The sequence below is a fragment of the Mya arenaria genome, chromosome 3 (assembly GCF_026914265.1).
Source record: "Mya arenaria isolate MELC-2E11 chromosome 3, ASM2691426v1".
Classification (NCBI taxonomy): Eukaryota; Metazoa; Mollusca; class Bivalvia; order Myida; family Myidae; genus Mya; species Mya arenaria.
Genome location: NC_069124.1, coordinates 92148253 through 92168458, shown reverse-complemented (window position 1 = coordinate 92168458; position 20206 = coordinate 92148253). Strand labels below are relative to the sequence as shown.

General features: G+C 35.1%; 1 protein-coding gene across 3 annotated transcripts in view; it reads right to left on the bottom strand.

Moving 5' to 3' along the window:
- Positions 1-20052, bottom strand: part of LOC128227333 (asparagine--tRNA ligase, cytoplasmic-like) — a 35085-nt gene extending 15033 nt beyond the window's left edge. For 2 of the 3 annotated variants that reach the window (XR_008259797.1, XM_052937740.1), the window contains exon 1: positions 2354-2556. Coding sequence is in view for 2 of the 3 variants with exons in the window: in XM_052937740.1 (XP_052793700.1) it covers positions 2354-2393 (40 nt within the window). In the remaining variant the exon portion in view is untranslated. Of the gene's footprint in view, positions 1-2353; positions 2557-19909 lie in introns of those variants that run through there. The other variant, XM_052937741.1, reaches the window with a different exon arrangement.
- Between the last annotated feature and the right edge of the window lie 154 nt (positions 20053-20206).

The window sequence follows — 20206 nt, the reverse complement described above, 5'->3', positions numbered from 1 at the left end:
CATAATTCAGGCATTGTTGAGATATCACTGGGAGAATATTTGTTGACCTTTTTGCATCAAAGGTTACTGTGACCTTGACCTTGGCCCAATGACCCCTAAAGTCAAGATTCAGGTCCAACCTTCATGTCATGTTTGATGACCATAGGTCCAGGAATTGTCGAGTTTGCTTTCTTCTTTGAAAGGGGGCAACATGCTTACTATCAGAAAGGATTACTTTCAGATTAATTGAGAGAATAGATTAAACATAATAAATATTCTTCATTCCTTCCATTACCCAAATTGTCAGACCTGTTGGATCATGATGGGTAATAAAAGTGTCACTTTTTCTAAGTTCTTAAATAAACATGCTTGAGGTTCTTTTCTTTTTCCCTTTTATTATTATTGCAATCAATAAAAAGTTTATTTTTTCCCATGTTCTGAGTGGTACTTAAATAATTTTCCGAAAATGGCGGTATGCAAGTATGTAGACATGCCCCTACATGTAAGGCATGCACATGCAGAAGACGTCCTTGTCTCAAAGATATTTTAGTCATGTTGATTTCCAAAAAAAATCAAGGTCACCTTACCTTATTATTTCTTTTATTTAAAATTGGCAAAAGTTGGAAGAAGAACAATATCCAGTAATTATGTTACAAGGTACATACACTTTGCAAGAAATATCCATGAAATAAATATCAAATTACCATCAAGTTTTGTTTTCATTGTTTTTATGACAATGGATAAGTTGTGCAATGCACCAAAACAAAAACACACAGCCTATCCTTAATCAATTCTTGGTATTTCAACGAAATATGGTCAATAAGCTTATTACTTGTCATCAAATCAACATTTCAGAAAGAATTATATTACTTCCTTATCGGAGATCTTCACAGACAGCATTTTAAGACATCTAAAGTTAACCTGGGAGGAAAAGTGTGCCCCTATAAGGCTTGAAGAGGGCTTCTAAAAGTTTGGGACCTCAATTGGACCTCGCAACTTAATGCTTTCACGGATTAACAATGACAAATGCATTTATCTTTAAAACCGTTTTAAACCAGCAATGGTTCGTTATTATAATTTAAATTTAACAGTTTGGTAATCAACAAACGGATATATCATGTAATGATCGACGACGACATTGCATATTGCCATGTGAAATTATGGACAGATTTTAACACTTAATCAGGATAGCTGCAAGCACATAATTAACACATAATTTGTTTATTTGTGTCTTCTGCGACCTACCAATACACTTGATTGGACCAATTGCAAGTGTCTACTAATTAACATATAGGATATAGAGTGATCAGCATAGCAGAAAAAGCAGCTGGTCCCATTGGTCTGATGGTAACTTAGACTGTGATATCATATTATCATGCTCTTCTCATGTATGTAAATAAAATGTAACCGCCAGGAGTAAAGGCGATGAACTTGAATGTTTGTGCTAATGAACTATTGAATTAAATAAACTAAACTAAGACACTTTTATGACCTATTCGGGGTAGTTTCGAATGTGTGAATGACCCATCAATGTTTGTGTATTACAATTTTTACTGACTAAGTCGTTTTGGACTGAAGTTATAAAAAAAATGAAAAAATGTCCAGACCGGCAAATTGCCGGTTTATAGAAGCCCTTGGCTTGAACCTACAACCGTTGGAACACTATGACAGTGCTCTAACCAACTAACCTTACCGGGCAAGTGGTTCTTACCCATACACACTCACTCCTCCATTATAACCCTTTCAGGCTAATCAAGGCATTCTTGCCTTTAACTTCAGACATCAGTACCGTAAAGTAAACATGAGAGGAAAAGGTCGCCCAGTGTTGGGCTCGAACCCAGAACCACCACTACACTAACACAGTGTTCTAACCAATTGAGCTAACCTGACAGCAGGTTCTTACCCCCACACACACTACATATCTAGGAAGACATTTTTTTATATATTCGGCATAATTATTAATTTCATGAGAAATAAGTGGTTCCAAAAACTAATACAGTATTTGAAATTAGACTTTTGGATGAACAAGCCTGAATTCTTATACTTTTGCTTGGCATCAAATTTTTGAACAAGCCCTGCTATATAAAATTCAGAATTTGAGCAAGCCCGAAACATATTTTACCAGTGCAGGGCTAGTGGGCTTGTGTTAATTTCGACCACTGCTAATAGTTCAAACTGTAGATATAGGCAAATTGTCTGCTACACCAGCTGAATTGTTTTATTGCAGACAGTGAAAAATCAATGTCACTTGTACAAGTTTATCAATAATGTTGCAGATCTCTGTTATATAGCCATTATAGGATCTCTGGTTTTAAGTAGCACTTTATAGAGTTAGAGCAGAGCTCGAGTCTAATAATTTTAAATAAAAACTTACCAAAACTCATCTCTGCTAATTCTTCCGAAACTTGAGCCATTCCTATATATTAATACTAGGTAAGTGATCTAATGTTAGCTGTTACGACTATTTTATATTCTCCCATATAGAGTTACGTCATTTTCTGAAATTGGCTATGCCTGCAAGTATGTAGACACACAGGTAATGCATGCACATTCAGAAGAACATCAGGCTTGTCTTAACAGATATTTTTATCTGCTACTAATAAAAAAAATCAAGGTCACCTTTTTGTTTAAAATTGGCCTTAGTGCAGAATTGCAATAAATATGTTACATGCACTCTGATTGGCTCTTGCAATAATTCAACAAATGAAAATCTTTCTTTCATCTGATCAATATACATTTGGCACTCAATAGCCATAAAAAAATCTTTGATTGTTTGCACAATATCTGTAGACAGGGGATATGCTGTTTACTGTACGAAAACAAAACCACACAGCCAATCCCTTATCTAAACAGTACGAAAACAAAACCACACAGCCAATCCCTTATCTATTCTTGGGAATTCAAAAAAATAAAATAATATCACCATTTCAGAAAGAATTACATCATTTTCTTATTAGAGGTCTTTTCAGACACGTTTCAAGATATCTAAGGTAAAACCTGGGAGGAAAAGTGCACCAAATATTGGGCTTTAACCCACAACTGCCAAAACAAAAGCTGTCACAGAGACAGCGCGCTCGACTATTCCGCCGGTTTTCAATGTAAGGATTGAAAAGTTTTGGCGAAACATGCATGGATCACTCAGTTAGATTAGATTTCAATATTTTGCCTGGAACCACATTTATGTTTATATCTCAGCACACCATGTATTGCATTAACAAGAATTTCTAAGTCTAATAATAAAGGGCCATTATTTGCAAAATACAGTTATCTAACTTGGTTATTCAATTAGGTTGGGTGGTTGAATACCATTGTATAAAGTCTCAATGCAATACATCAAATAGTTGCTGAGATATTATCCTATGTGTGCTAACATGCAAGACCTTAACCAGAATTTCTAAGTCGCATAATAAAGGGGCAAAAATTATATATTATAAAAGATAGAGTTATCTTACTTGATTAAATGGAAAGGGTAAATAGATGGGAGCCTGTGTGTAAAGTTTCAATACAATAAATGATGTATTCGCTGAGGTATTGACTTAAAAATGGTTACATGCAAATTTTAACTGGAATTTTGATGTCAAATAAAAAAGGGGCCATTATTTCAATTTAATGCAAACTGGAGTTATCTTACTTGGTTATTTAAGTAGATGGTTGAGTACCATTGTATAAAGTCACAATGCAATCCATCAAGTAATTGCTGAGATATTAACCTATGTGTGCTTACATGCAAAACCTTAACCAGAATTTCAAAGACAAATAATAAAGGCCCATAATTTGCATTATATTAAAAAAGTGGGAATACATATCTAATGTTTCAATGCAATACATGATATATTTGCTGAGATATTGACTTAAATATGGTTACATGCAAAACCTTAACCAGAATTTCTAAGTTGAATAATAAAGGGCAATTATTTTGCATTAAATGCAAACTAGAGTTATCTCACTTGGTTAATTAAGTAGGTTGGATGGTTGACTACCATTGTATAAAGTCTCAATGCAATACCTCAAGTAGTTGCTGAGATATTATCCTATGTGTGCTTACACGCAAATCCTTAACCAGAATTTCTAAGTTGAATAATAAAGGGCAATTATTTGCATTAAATGCAAACTAGAGTTATCTAACTTGGTTAATTTAGTAGGTTGGATGGTTGAGTACCATTGTATCAAGTATCAATGCAATACCTCAAGTAGTTCCTGAGATATTAACCTATGTGTGCTTACACGCAAAACCTTAACCAGAATTTCAAGTCGAATAATAAAGGCCTATTATTTGCATTATATTAAAATAATTGTTATCTTACTTCATTAATTTAGTATGTAAGATAGTTGGGAATACATATCCAAAGTTTCAATGCAATTACTGATGTATTTACTGAGATAATGACTTAAAGGTGCTTACATGCAAAACCTTAACCAAGGTGTGAAGCCAACGCCGACGCCACCGACGACGCCAGGGTGAGTAGTATAGCTCTCCTTATTCTTCGAATAGTCGAGCTAAAAATGAGCACTGATCCCTAACCAACTGAGTTAAGCGGGCGGCTTGTTCTTACCAGCCAACACTACACTCCTCCCTTATTACCCTATTAGGCTGATCCAGGCTATCATGCCTTTTACTTCTAAAATCAGAATAATTGTCCTGGCAAGAAAAGTGAACCCAATGTGTGGCTCGAAACCACAACTTCCAGAACACTAGCACTGGGCTATAACCTATTGAGCCAGGCCTTTTTCTATATACTACCAGGGTTCGAATTTAACTTTGAAGAGCACTCCCAAAATTTTGCGTGTGTTTTTTGAGGCAACTCGCAAAAAGAAAAATCAACTTGCAATTTTATTATTTGCTTTATTCCCTTATAATATTGCCTAATTAAAGTAGATATTTACACCTGAGACATATTATGAATATAAAATGAAATCAATCTTGAGTGACTCGACAACTGAAACTTGTTGATGGCTTATTCTTTTTGGGGGTTACAGATGACTCATTGGATGCTGTCCGCTTTTTGATAACAAAGTTGTCCAATAATCAATAATTTTACATATTACCCTCGCCATTGGGTAACACTCGGCGAGCATGCTACAGATTTCATTCAGTCTATTAGTACCGTAAATGACTGGGTATTAGACACACTTTTTCCCCTGATAATTTCGATGTAAAAAAAATGCCTGCGTCTTATAACCAGAAAACAAGCTTTTGAACTTTTTTCTGAGGTCGATTTCAGGCCGAGAGTTTGTTTAGATTTATGTAGAAAGGGATGTTACTCGGGTCATATCGATCGAGTATATACGGGTTAAAACGGCAGTTGAAGATCAGGATATGGTATATCGTAAGACGTTTATAATTTAAAAAAAAATATTGCAAGATTAAAATTATTAAAATTATTCAATATCATTTTGAATATAACAATAATTAAACATGCATATAAAAAAAGCAAAGTTGGGCACTGTCAAAATATTTTTTGTCAGTTTTACAATAAGGTGTGAAAAACCCACACTTAAGACCTGTTTAACATACTAATACTACAAACTGATGCGATAATGGTCTTGTTTTTTCGCACTTTTCCACATTCTTAATTCTTTTCTGTAGGTGTTTTGAGAACAAACCCGTACAATAGAAGGTTTTTGCATAACTTAACTTTTCATTCTTGATAGGGTATTAAAAACAATAACATTATAAATTTGAAATAAATAAAAGCAACAGTAAATGTAGCGTGGATGCTTTGGACTATAAACTATATCAAAGTCTATCCACTTTGACAGTTGGGCGGATACAGTATATTAAAAGGTTGATGGGGTTTACATAATATAGTGCGCAAAAGTGCTAAATATAGCCAATGATTGAGCTAGGTGATTACGTCATTTGTATTGGGCAGGCCTCGGAGCATCCCGGAAAAATTCGAGATAAACTCGGCCTTCTTCGCATTTGTTCTATTTTTGAAAACTTACTTAGTTACTAGAGCGTGACTCCGTACTGTCTTGTCTGTACTAGTAGTGTAAACATGCCACATGCTGTTTTCACTTGACTACATAGCGGATTTAAGTTAATGTTTTTTCTACTTTCCTTTTAACATTTTGTGGTCTAGAAAAAGCCACTCACAGAATTTTGCGAGCTTGAATAAAAGTCACTCGCAATTTGCAAATGTCGCTCGCATTTTGCGAGTATGCGTGTCTAAATTTGAAAACCCTGACTACCCATGGGTCCGACTATCAGACCCATTCCCGACGCAAAATATATGATATTTTTCCCAATCTTCAGAAAAAATCCCAATCATAGTGAAAAAAAACAAACAAACATTTTGGGGGTAATTGATTTCAGAAATCATTGATTTTCATCACAGTCAGAGATCAGTATGAAATTTTATCTGTAATGATTCATTGCAATTGATATTTTAGCCTCAGACTGAAAAGTTTGTTCTTTTAACTCAGTGTGTGTATACCAGTCTTCCCAAAAGTTGAAAAAAAGTGGCAGACATTCGCTCTGACAAGACATAAAATTCTGTCAGACCGAAAGAAAATCTGTCAGACTGAAACAAAAGGAACAAAAACGAAGTAATAACATTGCTTTATTCATCAATAGCAGCTTATTTCTAAATAAAGGCTTTATAGTATGTCTCTTATGAAAATCATCAGTCTGTCAAAATTCAAAAGTTCATCTGGATATTCGAAACACTCCTGATCAATATTGGGGTTAAAGTCGTGTTTGTCACGAAGAATGTTAAATCTTCATTTCAAGAGCCTGATGTAAGGACTTTCAAACAAATGATTTACAGAATCCTGAATTATCTCAGTATCAGACATAGGTTAAAGTTCTGAGGGGAGGTCTTTTATATCCTGGTGGAATCCCTGCTCAGAAACGCTAGAGACTTTTTCAGTGTTGGACAGGTTGACAACCTCCTGTGATGCCAATGGTTCTTGTGTAGTTTTCGATTTTATGCACAGGCACATCTAGACTCTGCCTAAAAGTACAAAATTATCATGGACAGTGGATGTACAAATAAACTATTATCAACATTTTTTTCACAAATAAAATGCCTTTCAGAAAGTTTCTGGCTTTCACAACATGCCAAATATTATATTACAATGGTGAATTTAGAATTCACTTTGATAGATTATTATGGATTTTTTTTTTTTTGTACAGAGTAAATTATTTTTTAAATTTATGAAGGTAGAGCTTATTTTTAAAGATAGAAGTAACAATTGCCTACCAACAATGTGTCCATAGCTTTCTGTGGAGCTTTCACCATCATCATCGCAGGTTTTTACTTGCTTTTCTTTGTCATTTCCTATTTCTTTGCAATTTCACAAAATAATTCTTTCATGATATTTCGTTTTATATTCATTTTCCTTTCAGAGCATTCATCGATTGATAATATTCTCTTTATTTACTTAGCATTCGAAAAATGTTAGAGAAGCCATGTTGGATGCGCAAATGACTGACAGTATGTAACATGCACGACGATTGATTATTCTACGGGCACTGTGCCGAAAACCAATGAAAACATGAGTTACGTTATTCTTAGGCCCTCATGCTAAAACCCGGTTACCGGGATTTTATGCTTAAACCCGATCACCGGGAATCAAAAGGAGCCGGACAGTCGGACCGATTTCTGTTCAGAAATCGTCGGACCGGATCAAAATTTGCCGGTCATGTCCGTCAGTCCGACGGCTTTCGGGAAGGATGGTATACCACGTGATAAAAACGTCATATATGCTACGTCGGAAGGCAACATTTTTCATAAACATGAAGGCTTAAAACAAAGATAACTATTCTTTTAGTACACCATTTTAAATGAAACAAAGGGCATTCTATGCCACTTTAAGAGCCCCACCTTTGTTTTATTACCAGAGTTTGATAAGGTGAGTAGTTTCATCAAACACTTTGACATACCTGTTTTCAAAATAATGTTTTGACAGTGCTCTGTCAGATGGCCGTAGTTTCAAAAGGTTTGTCAATGTGTTTTAAGAAACTAAACTCTCAATCAAGCTCTGGTAAAAGAACAAAGGTAGATTCTGTAAGCAGCATAGACTGCGCTATGTTTCTTTTAAAATGGTTAAGAAATAGTGAATTATCATTGTTTAAAGTCTTCATTCAAAGCAAAATGTTGCCTTCCAACGTAGCATTTATGACGCAATTTATCACGTGGTATACACACTGTTAACTGTAAATTTTCCCAATTTCACCATATTTCGCGATGCAAATTTTCCCAAAATATATACCGGTAGGGCCTTTTCCAAACATGGGCAGAAAAAGTTCTGTGAGCTAACCAGGCGGCTGATTCTAACCCACACACCTCATTCCTTCCCTATTACCCATTCATACCAATCAAAACACTCTTGCCTTTAACTTCTGACATCAGTAAATTAAAATGACACTCTTATTCAAAATCAATACTTACACATGTATAACAAACATCATTTTTTACTCATACATCTTTAACTATTTACTAAATAATGCATTTATGGAAAATATTAATTACTGATAACAAAATTGTAACCGTTTATTTAATAGCAGAAAGCGCAAAAATATTAATTGATTGGTGAATGCTAAAAGATTTACTGTGGTCTACTATAGTCTCATAAGGTAGAAATACCATGTTTTATGCTCATTTCTTTCAAATTAAACTCTGTATCCTTCATAATAACCCTTGTTTTCGACATCTATTAATCCTTTTTAGAATATTAAAACAACAGTATTAATTGTGGTAAATCTTATTTGGGAGTAAGAGTGCATCTTTAAAACTGGGAGAAAAAGTACAAAGTGGGTTGGTCCCGAACCTATGACCACAGGAACACCAGAGGTCGAAATTAGCACAAGACCGCAAGCCCTACAATGGTTAAATGCTTTCTGGGCTTGCTCAAATTCTGGATTTTGTATAGCAGGGGTTTTTAATAATTTGATGTCAAGCAATAATACAAGAACTCAGACTTGTTCATTCAAAAGTCTAATTTCCATGACTCATCACTAGTCCAAATAATTGTATGTTGACAGATTTTTTTTATGATTTTTGATATGGTAAATCCTTCATGTACAAATTGTTTTGTAAGAAAAGTGAGTAGTTATTCCGATCGGGATTCCGGGTTAAAGCATATCGCGTCTACATGGGTGAAAGTTGGGAAATTTTGAAAAACCTGAGATATTTTGCTGGGGGCCGCAGGGTGGGTCCAAGGCAAAGCCCTGGTAGGGGGCTCCTGAGATTTAAGAATTTTAAGCGTTTAAATTGCCATTCCAGAGTATGAATTAACTATGAAATAAAAATGAAGCCTGTCTTAAATAACTTTAATGTAAGGCTTGATTATATTTTCTAAACGATTAAAAAGAAAAATAATATTAATACAAGAAAATGGTACCATTAATGAATTTTATTCCTAAACTGATTCGTTTGGTAGGAAATGTATCAACAAGCATAAATTGTACATATAACTGTCATACATAGACACAATCATTAAACAAGAGATGTTGGTCAAACATTATGCCCCCCTGAGCACCATGTTGTCAGGGTTATATGAGCAATTGAATGAAATATGCATGGACCGGAATGACAGCTGATTTGTCACTGACATTGGATGCTGTTGAGGCAGTTTTAAGATTATGACCATTCATGTGAGGATAGAGTGTGTTATGACAATAACCTTTGACTATATGACCTCAAAATCCATAGGAGTCATAAGCTGGCCACAAAAAATCTAAATGTAAAGTTTGAGGGCCATGGGTGCAGGCATTGACGAGTTATCACACAAACAAGCTTTTTTCGTTCAAGGTCACTGTAACCTTGACCTTTGACCCGATGACCCCTAAAATCATAAGGGGTCATCTTCAGGTCAGACACAACTCCAAGTCAAGTTTGAGGGCCATGGGTGCAGGCATTGTCCAATTATCACTTGAAACATTTTCGCATTCAAGGTCACTGTGAACTTGACCTTTGACCCAATGACTCCTAAAATCAATAAGGGTCATTTCCTGGTCAGGCCCAACTTACATGTCAAGTTTGATGATCATAGGTTCAGGCATTGTTGAGATATCACTGGGAGAAGATTTGTTAACCTTTTTGCATTAAAGGTTACTGTGACCTTGACCTTGGGCCGATGACCCCCAAAGTCAAGAGGGGTCATCTTCTGGTCTGGCCCAACCTTCATGTCAAGTTTGATGACCATAGGTCCATGAATTGTTGAGTTTGCTTTCAAGGTCACTGTGACCTTGACCTTTGACCCCTAAAATCAATAGGGGTCTGGTCATGTCCAACCTCAAAGTCAAGTTTGAGAGCCATGGGTGCAGGCATTGTCAAGGTATCACTCGGACAACCTTTTACCATTCAAGGTCACTGTGACCTTGACCTTTGGCCCAATGACCCCTAAAATCATAAGGGGTCAGCTACTGGGCAGGGCCAACCTCCAATTCGAGTATGAGGGTGCCAATGGGTGCAGGCATTGTTGAGTTATCACTCTGACAACCTTTTACCATTCAAGGTCACTGTGACCTTGACCTTTGGGCCGATGAGCCCCAAAATCAATACAGGTCATCTCCTGGTCTGGCCCAACTTCCATATCAAGTTTGATGACCATAGGTCTAGGCATTGTTGAGTTATTACTCGGACAAGCTTTAAAATTATTTTACCATTAAAGGTCACTGTGACCTTGACCTTTGACCCGATGAGCCCTTCAATCAATAGGGGTCATCTACTGGTCAGGCCCAACCTTCATGTCAAGTTTGATGACCATACGTCAAGGAATTGTTGAGTTATCACTTGGACAAGCTTTGGTCTACCGAGGGACCGACTGACATGTGCAAAGCAAAATACCCCTCTTCTTCGAAGGGGGGCATAATAAGAGTGAACCTATTATATACTTTTTGAAATTCAAGCAACTTGTGAATCCTTTAAATTTTGATATGATAACATAACACATGAGTCACAAATACGTATACGCTAGAATTTCTTTATTTATTTATAATAATTAAGATTTGGACCAAACAAACTTGTACTATTTCAAACTGATGTTATTGTCAACACTCCTTTAACAACCATTAATCAACCAAGTCTGATTCTTTTCCACTTATTATGACTGTTGCTACCACTTTCATTTTTTTCTTTTCCTCTTAAGCACCGTCTGTTTGGCCAGTCAAGCACCGTCTGTTTGGCCAGTCAAGCAACCTTTTTTGCTGTTTCAGTTTTGAGTAGCTGCAGGAAAGCAGCAGCTTCATTTTTTTCTAAAAATGCTCTGTTTCCACTGTAGGCATTTATATATGCACATTTCATCCTTGCATCAACCTTCATAGTGGTGTTTTTTTTTCATTTTTCTTCCTAAGTTTTGTCGTTATAATGGCAACAGCCTCATAATTTTCAACTTTCAGGCATGCTCTGTCCTTCTTCTAATGTCATCCATGATGTTGAAGCTAGATTCAACCAATGGCCAGCTAAATATTGTCAACAATGACAAAGCCAGTCTTTTCAATGCTGGATATCTTGTTAGTTGAAGCTCTTAAGTTTGAAAACCTTTCCCCAGAACCCTTCATCCACATTTTTTTCTAATGCTTCTTGTCTTTTATCAGAGTTTTGGCAAAATACAACAGGTCTTCTGCAATACTGAATGATGAACAGTGTTCACTCATGATTGCCCTGACATTTGCAACCCGATCTTGGATAGACTTAGTCCTCTTTAATGCTTTGGAGGGCCCATGGAGAACCTAAAATTAGTAGTTTAGGAATGTTTTATTTTTCTTTACCAGATTAAATACACCTTTAAGACCTAGACTTTCACTACACAGAGCAATTGGCAGGAAATGGTTTTTAAAATGATTGCTGTTAGTGAAATGCAATGATTCAAAAATATTATTTTTTATAAGAAAATTGTATTCACCCTAACAACAAACTATAATAAATAAGTTTTATCTACCTGATTGTTTTTTACACATGATTTCTTCGCCAAATGATAACCATTGGCAGCGTGATTTCCTCATCTATCACCGTTTTTGTCAACCCAAGACAAACAGTCCCACTTCCACCTTTTTTTACTTCCTTTTCTAAGTCCTTTGTTTTAAAACCTGCTGGCAAAAACTTCATTTTTCAGAACTATTTTGATTGATCAACAATTGTCTGCACTGAATGACAATTGCTAATAAAAACAATGTCGGCCAATTTTTTTGTGCGGTCCTTAAGTAATAAAAGACACGCTATTTTATTGGAGGGCAAATTGAGTAAACAAATCAAAAGTATCCTTTCACATGAATGACATATAGGGTTTTCCTCGACCTCGTTTGTCGGAATTACGATTCGGCGATTCTCGATGAATGTGGTTGCATACTGAGTCTGTTTGGCCGTAGTCGAACAAAAAGATCGGCTATCTCCGTAAATGAAATAAAAACGCACACTTGCTCAAGCGGCCAACTGGTGGATCGCAAAAATGGAGGTTGTGAAATCGAACTTATTGTTGACCTCTGCAAAATATGATCAAAATTTTGAGGAGGAGTTAGGTCATACCCCCTTAACTCCCTCTGAAAATCTCAAAAGATTTACACGATTTAGAAAAACGACCCCTCTGGATCAGGAAAATCCGGCATATGCCGAAAAACTTTCACCCATGCGTCTATAAAATATCATAACAAGAGCTGTCACAGAGACAGCGCACTCGACTATTCCGCCGCTTTTCAATGTAAGGATTGAAAAGTTTTGGCGAAACATGCATGGATCACTCAGTTAGATTAGATTTCAATGCAATGCATGGTGTGCTGAGATATAAACATTAATGTGGTTCCATGCAAAATATTAACGAGAATTCCTAAGTCTAATAATAAAGGGCCATTATTTGCAAAATACAGTTATCTAACTTGGTTATTCAATTAAGTTGGGTGGTTTAATACCATTGTATAAAGTCTCAATGCAATACATCAAATAGTTGCCGAGATATTATCCTATGTGTGCTAACATGCAAGACCTTAACCAGAATATCTAAGTCGCATAATAAAGGGGCAACAATTATATATTATAAAAGATAGAGTTATCTTACTTGATTAAATAGATGGGAGCCTGTGTGTAAATTTTCAATGCAATACATGACGTATTCGCTGAGGTATTGACTTAAAAGTGGTTACATGCAAAACCTAAACCAGAATTTCTATGTCGAATAAAAAGGGGCCATTATTTTAATTTAATGCAAACTGGAGTTATCTTACTTGGCTATTTAAGTAGATGGTTGAGTACCATTGTATAAAGTATCAATGCAATCCATCAAGTAATTGCTGAGATATTAACCTATGTGTGCTTACATGCAAAACCTTAACCAGAATTTCTTAGTCAAATAATAAAGGCCCATAATTTGCATTCTATTCAAAAAAGTGTTATCTGGGAATACATATCTAATGTTTCAATGCAATACATGATATATTTGCTGAGATATTGACTTAAATGTGGTAACATGCAAAACCTTAACCAGAATTTCTAAGTCAAATAATAGAGGCCCATAATTTGCATTCTATTCAAAAAAGTGTTATCTGGGAATACATATCTAATGTTTCAATGCAATACATGATATATTTGCTGAGATATTGACTTAAATGTGGTAATATGCAAAACCTTAACCAGAATTTCTAAGTCAAATAATAAAGGGCAATTATTTTGCATTAAATGCAAACTAGAGTTACCTAACTTGGTTAATTAAGTAGGTTGGATGGTTGACTACCATTGTATAAAGTATCAATGCAATACCTCAAGTAGTTGCTGAGATATTAACCTATGTGTGCTTACACGCAAAACCTTAACCAGAATTTCTAAGTCGAATAATAAAGGGCAATTATTTGCATTAAATGCAAACTAGAGTTATCTAACTTGGTTAATTTAGAAGGTTGGATGGTTAAGTACCATTGTATCAAGTATCAATGCAATACCTCAAGTAGTTGCTGAGATATTAACCTATGTGTGCTTACACGCAAAACCTTAACCAGAATTTCTAAGTGGAATAATAAAGGGCAATTATTTGCATTAAATGCAAACTAGAGCTATCTAACTTGTCTAATTTAGTAGGTTGGATGGTTGAGTACCATTGTATCAAGTATCAATGCAATACCTCAAGTAGTTGCTGAGATATTAACCTATGTGTGCTTACACGCAAAACCTTAACCAGAATTTCTAAGTGGAATAATAAAGGCCTATTATTTGCATTATATTCAAAAAATTGTTATCTAACTTCATTAATTTAGTATGTAAGATAGTTGGGAATACATATCCAAAGTTTCAATGCAATAACTGATGTATTTACTGAGATAATGACTTAAAGGTGCTTACATGCAAAACCTCAACCAAGGTGTGACGCCAACGCCGATGCCGACACCACCGCCAGGGTGAGTTGTATAGCTCTCCTTATTCTTCGAATAGTCGAGCTAAAAACAAGATATATTACCAGATAATGTTATTTTATATTAGTTCCCTACACAAAAAAATAAATATCCAACGAATATTTATGAATTTGACGGGTTTTTCTTCATTTCATTCTGTCAAAACATAACAATATATACATGAAGGCAATAATTGTTTATTAATGCCAAGTTTGAAGTTACTAGAACCAAAACTCGCAAAGATATTGTTAAAAAACTGTCAAAACTGTTTGGATTTACGAACTCAACCAGTATAAACCTTAATTATCCATTTCATTGGCGAGGTTACTGTAGTCCAAATAATTGTACGTTGACAGAATTTTTTTTTAGATTTTTGATATGGCAAATCCTTCACGTACAAATTGTTTAGAATCGAAAGTGGGTAGTTGTTCCGATCAGGATTCCGGGTTAAAGCATATAGCGTCTATAAAATATCATAAAAACAAGAAATATTACCAGATAATTTTATTTTATATTAGTTCTGTACACAAAAAATAAATATCCAACTTATAATAATGAGTTTGACGGCTTTTCTTCATTTCATTCTGTCAAAACATACCGATATACAGTATACATGAAGGGCACCTGCAAGGCTTCAGGGCACAATTTTTAAATCGCTCGGAACATTTCGGCCATGGCCAAGTTGTTATGATTGTATAACAAGGTCTATCTCGAAGCTTTGTCGGAGGAGGCCGAGTTATTACGATTGTATCGAGTTGTTCCCCTTCGCATAATTGTTGCCTGTGTCAGTCAACTTTCGTTTTATTGGAAAGGTAAACAACTTGTTTTAATGCATTAAATGCTTGTTTAGTGCAAAATAACATTTCAATTACATGGTAAATTATGATATAACTCTTTATGATCAATTTCAACCATAAAATACTTCATTTAAAACAATTTCAATATTTTTAAAACACCCCCGTTTTTTGCACATTCCCGTTTAGACGTTAGGGATTGGAAGAATCCCGTATAACACGTCTATTATTTTAGACTAGTGGTTACTGGTGCATGACTCAACACTAGCCAAGGGCCCAAACCAATTTCAAGAGCTAACTGGCCTGCTGGTTCTTACACAAACACACACACACACACTTTATCAGGGGTTTATAATAGCTACAATAATGAGCGATCAGGGATACTTATTTTATTATTTTGACATTTCTTATGTATCCCTGTAACGCTACAACTCTCTACCATTTAACACTGGGCGAAAGAATATATAGTAATATTATGCATCGATGTTGAATAATAAGGACAAAGTTGTTCAATATATACCCGACAATGATCTAATCTGGATTTAATTTGTTATAAGAGTCGTTAGTTTCACATAAATATATTCTTGGTCACGAATACCGTCAAACATGTACACAGCCAGTCAGATTTGTCCCAGATTTACAGATATCGGGATACTTCATAAACAATTGACACATGATAGTGTATTATGATATCTGAACATGTATTTTGGCATAATGACATATTAAAATAAAGATGTGTTTAATAGTAGGCAATATTGTTATAGTAGAAATTTGAATTTTCAACTCGACTAATTTCAAAATTGTGGCCGCGAGGATTCTCTGCGCAAGGACTGTTCGCTACTTTTTGCTGGGATGGTGGACGTCACGAGTCTGCCATAGTAAAACAAAATCGTCAAAAGACGAGTGTACGGCCATTAATGAAATTATCTCCGTTATAAATTCAAATTTCTACAAAAATATTATTGCCCACTATTAAACACATACTAAGTTATGTGAGTATGCCCAAAAAACATGTTAAGTTATCATAAAACACTTACAAGTGTCGATTGTTTATCAATTATCCCGATAATTTCTGTAAGTCTGGGACAAATCAGACTGGTTGTGTACATGTATAACAGTATTCGTGACCGGGTCACGGACACTACAGACCATGGACATTATGGACCAGAGATTACGGACCAGATTAAGGGACACTATGGACCAGATTTAGGGACATTACGGACCATCTTCAGAAACTTACGGACCATCATTTATTATGTTTTTAAACATTTTTTTTTAATTCATTCACTCATTGGTCTTAAATTTTTTAATAAATACTTGAATATTAGTGCTCAGTATGACAATTATCTTTAATGTAACTGAAAATTCCCATGAAATTCCAATGTTAAACATCAATGTATTTTTAATAAAGTATTATAATAATTTGAATAATAATGAACGAAATATGTGTTTATCTTATAATTAGGGATGCAAACGAATGGCAAAATTGATATTCGAATATTCGGTAATTCTTTCGATCGAATATTCGAATATTCGATAACCAAAATACATCTTTTCGAAGTTGTATTAAACTATTATTATCATTCGCTTAAGTAATAGCCAATTCATTTTGATCCTTCTTTGTCGTAGCAACTACGCGCGGCGGACCCTGATTTCCCCATATGAGCCTCTGAAATTCCCCATTTTTATATAGAAAACGGTAATTCATTATGAACAATCGAAAATCAAAATCGAATAATTCCGCTGCCTTCATATTGTGAAACAATGTGAAATTAGATGGATTCCTAATCATATGGCGTAATGAGCCAAAGGACGGTCTTTCCGTAGGACGAGCAGTCTCGTTCTGGGATAGACCTCTACCTTATATACCAAACCAACTCGGGAACTAGTAAAATGATAAAACGAAACATTTATGAATTTGATTCTTCTACATCAATAGAGGCAATATATCCTAAAACGCTATACTATACAGTAGCATTTCAAAGCAAGAACAGTGCATCGAAACATGGAAAACATTTAACAGCACATACATCTGCATTATTGTAGCAAATGCCATACATAGTATCACGGCAATTTGAGCAATGTTGCATAGCTTAATCTGCAACCAAGACAGCACATTAGTGTGAATGCCGTTTCCTTAAATCCTTAATTGGCAAAGGCATTGGTGTCACTTGTCCAATAGCAAGTTGTAAAATTACGGGGACTTTTTATAGTACCCGGCGATATGTCCCTAAATGACATATGACGCGTGTTTAGTGTATTGTCATCACATTCACACCTCTGGCATTAGGGGCCAATCATTGTAAAAACATGATAAAAGAACTAAATACACAATTGCAGCCTTGTAGGTCAAAGGTTTTTTTTATTTTATTTATTCAACTTTTTTTTCGAATATTCGAATACCGATTTTGCCATTCGAATACCAAACGTTTGATCGAATATTCGAATATTCGAATATTCGTTTGCATCCCTACTTATAATTGTAAATGTGAATATTAATGTTTTCATATGTGATCGATTGCTTTCTGAAATAAACTTTGAACCGTCATATTTGTTTGTTTTCCGTTTCAGTGAAAGTGTGCCGTTACAATGGGTTTTCACACTTTTATGATTGCCAATTAAAGGTTGTCAGTGTAATGTTTGTTTCTTTTGTAATATACCGCCGATAATTACGGGTACAATTATAACTAATTAACACTAATTAAGGCAACAGAAATTGCCAGTTTTAAACATCAGTTTGCAAGAATTGCAACAAACACACATCGTTTATTTAATATAAAGCAAGAGTTGAGGGCGCTACCTCTACTGCCAGCGGGCGACATCCCAGCAGCCTTCAGAAAGATAGAGGAAAAGATGGACGCCAACGACGAAAGAATGATCTCCTTTCTTCAGTATGTCAGCAGCACGTGGATACAGAATGAGATGTGGCCAGTCGCTTCGTGGTCAGTCTTCGGCCACTCTATCCGTACCAACAACGATGTCGAGGGTTGGCACGCGAGGCTCAATCGATGGAACAAAAGGGAAACTTGCCTTTCTACCTGCTGGTTGAACTCTTGTACAGAGAGGCGCATGAAATACCAATCATGTGCAAGTTGGTTAAGGAAAGGAAACTTTGCCGCTACCAACGAAAGGCTTCAACATTGACACAAGGCTGGCTCATGAAGCTTTGGGCAGAGTATTCTGCCAACGAGTTGACTACAAGCAGTCTGCTCAAAGCATGTGCGAGACTTTATGGGCCTGTTTAAATATGAATGGTGGCTTTGGTGACATGTGCTGTTTATTCATGTAAACACTGATATGTTCTTATATGTGCTCGATTTATTTTGGGAAATAAACTGTTTTGGAAAATATATCTTCTGTTGCTTTTAACTGATTTAACTGCCGATCTTTCAAATTTCGTTCATTATTTTTCACATGATTGTTATGCATAGGTCTTTAACACCTTTTGGAATTTCAAAAGATTTTATATTGAACCATTGATCTATTTGAACTTCACGGGATTTTTCACAGTTTTATGGAAGATATAACGTCATACTGAGCACTCATATTCAAGTATTTATTAACAAATTAAAAACTAATGAGTGAATAATTTAAAAAAAATATATGTTTAAATCATGGTCTGTAAGATTCCGAAGATGGTCCGTAATGTCCCTAAATCTGGTCCGTAATGTCCCTAAATCTGGTCCGTAGTGTCCCTAAATCTGGTCCGTAATGTACATGGTCCGTACTGGTTGAGAAGCAGTTTCCGACACTTTTTAAACGTTTTTATTGAATTATTTATACGTGTTTCAGTACCTATTAAAATTGTTCACATTTAAGATACCTACAACTCAAGCTGCTATTGTAGATACATTTTTCACATGTGTGACGTCACATATAGTGTATCTAATAGGGGCGCAAAGAGGGTACTTACACTGTTCTGATTAGCTTGTGATGAGAAGCAGTTTCTGACAAATCAAATGCGGGGCAGATTTAAGGTGCCTATTGTGTGTTTTTATTATCTGTTTATAAAATATACTAAATATAAGACTGTAATAAGATAAAAAAAAAATAATTCAGCATTTACGAAAAATTTAAACCCTAAAATTTACGACAGTCCATTCATACTCGAAATCAGGCAGACACTGAATATCAATGATATTTTGATTCATTTCTGATAGAAACTTGTGTTTGTATACATTTAAATGAATGTGGGTGCGAAATAAGCATGACCTCAGTGTTCACAAATATGTACACAATGATCATCATTTGTATAAGTCAATTTAGGAAAACCTTGTAGCTATTCATAGATATGCAAATTAGGTTCACACGCATGCGCAATACGCTGCGCATGCCGATCCCCCACGTGCAAGTTTGTGTACAAAATGAAAAATAAACATTAAACATTAAATACTAATAAAAGTTACTTACGTGTCTCAGAAATAGTTTCAACTTTTGATTGCCTAGTTACGATATAGTTGAATTGCAGTATATTTTTTATGAAGATCTAAAGAAAGTAGGCGAAAAAGCGATTTGTCGGAAACTGCTTTCCGTCGGAAACTGCTTCTCAACCAGTAGTGTCCGTAATACTCGTGACCAATAATATAATAATATGAAAAGAACAACTCTAATGACAAATTAAATCCAGTTCAGATCACTGTCGGATAAAAATTGAACAACTTTGTCATTATTATTCAACATCAATGCATTTTATTACAGTATATCATTTCGCCCATTGTTAAATGGTAGAGAGTTGTAGCTTTACAGGGATACAAGAAATGTCAAAATAATAAAAAAGTATCCCTGATCGCTCATTATTGTAGCTACAACTTACGTATACTCATCTTTGCTATATCTTCCGACACTTGAGCCATTCTGGTGTATTGATGCTAGATAAATGATAAATTATATGGTGTAACGACAATTTTATAGCTGTTATGGTCTAAATCTGTCAAGCCGGTTGCATCAGGCATGTGGATAAATGTCGTAAATAAATGACGTAAAATTAGATCGGAAGAACCCGACTTTGTAAACATATTTCCTTTGCATGAATGAAATCATATTGAAAATTATGCATATATATATCATAGGAAAATTTAATCTTAAGTCAAATTTGCCAATATACTCTGTT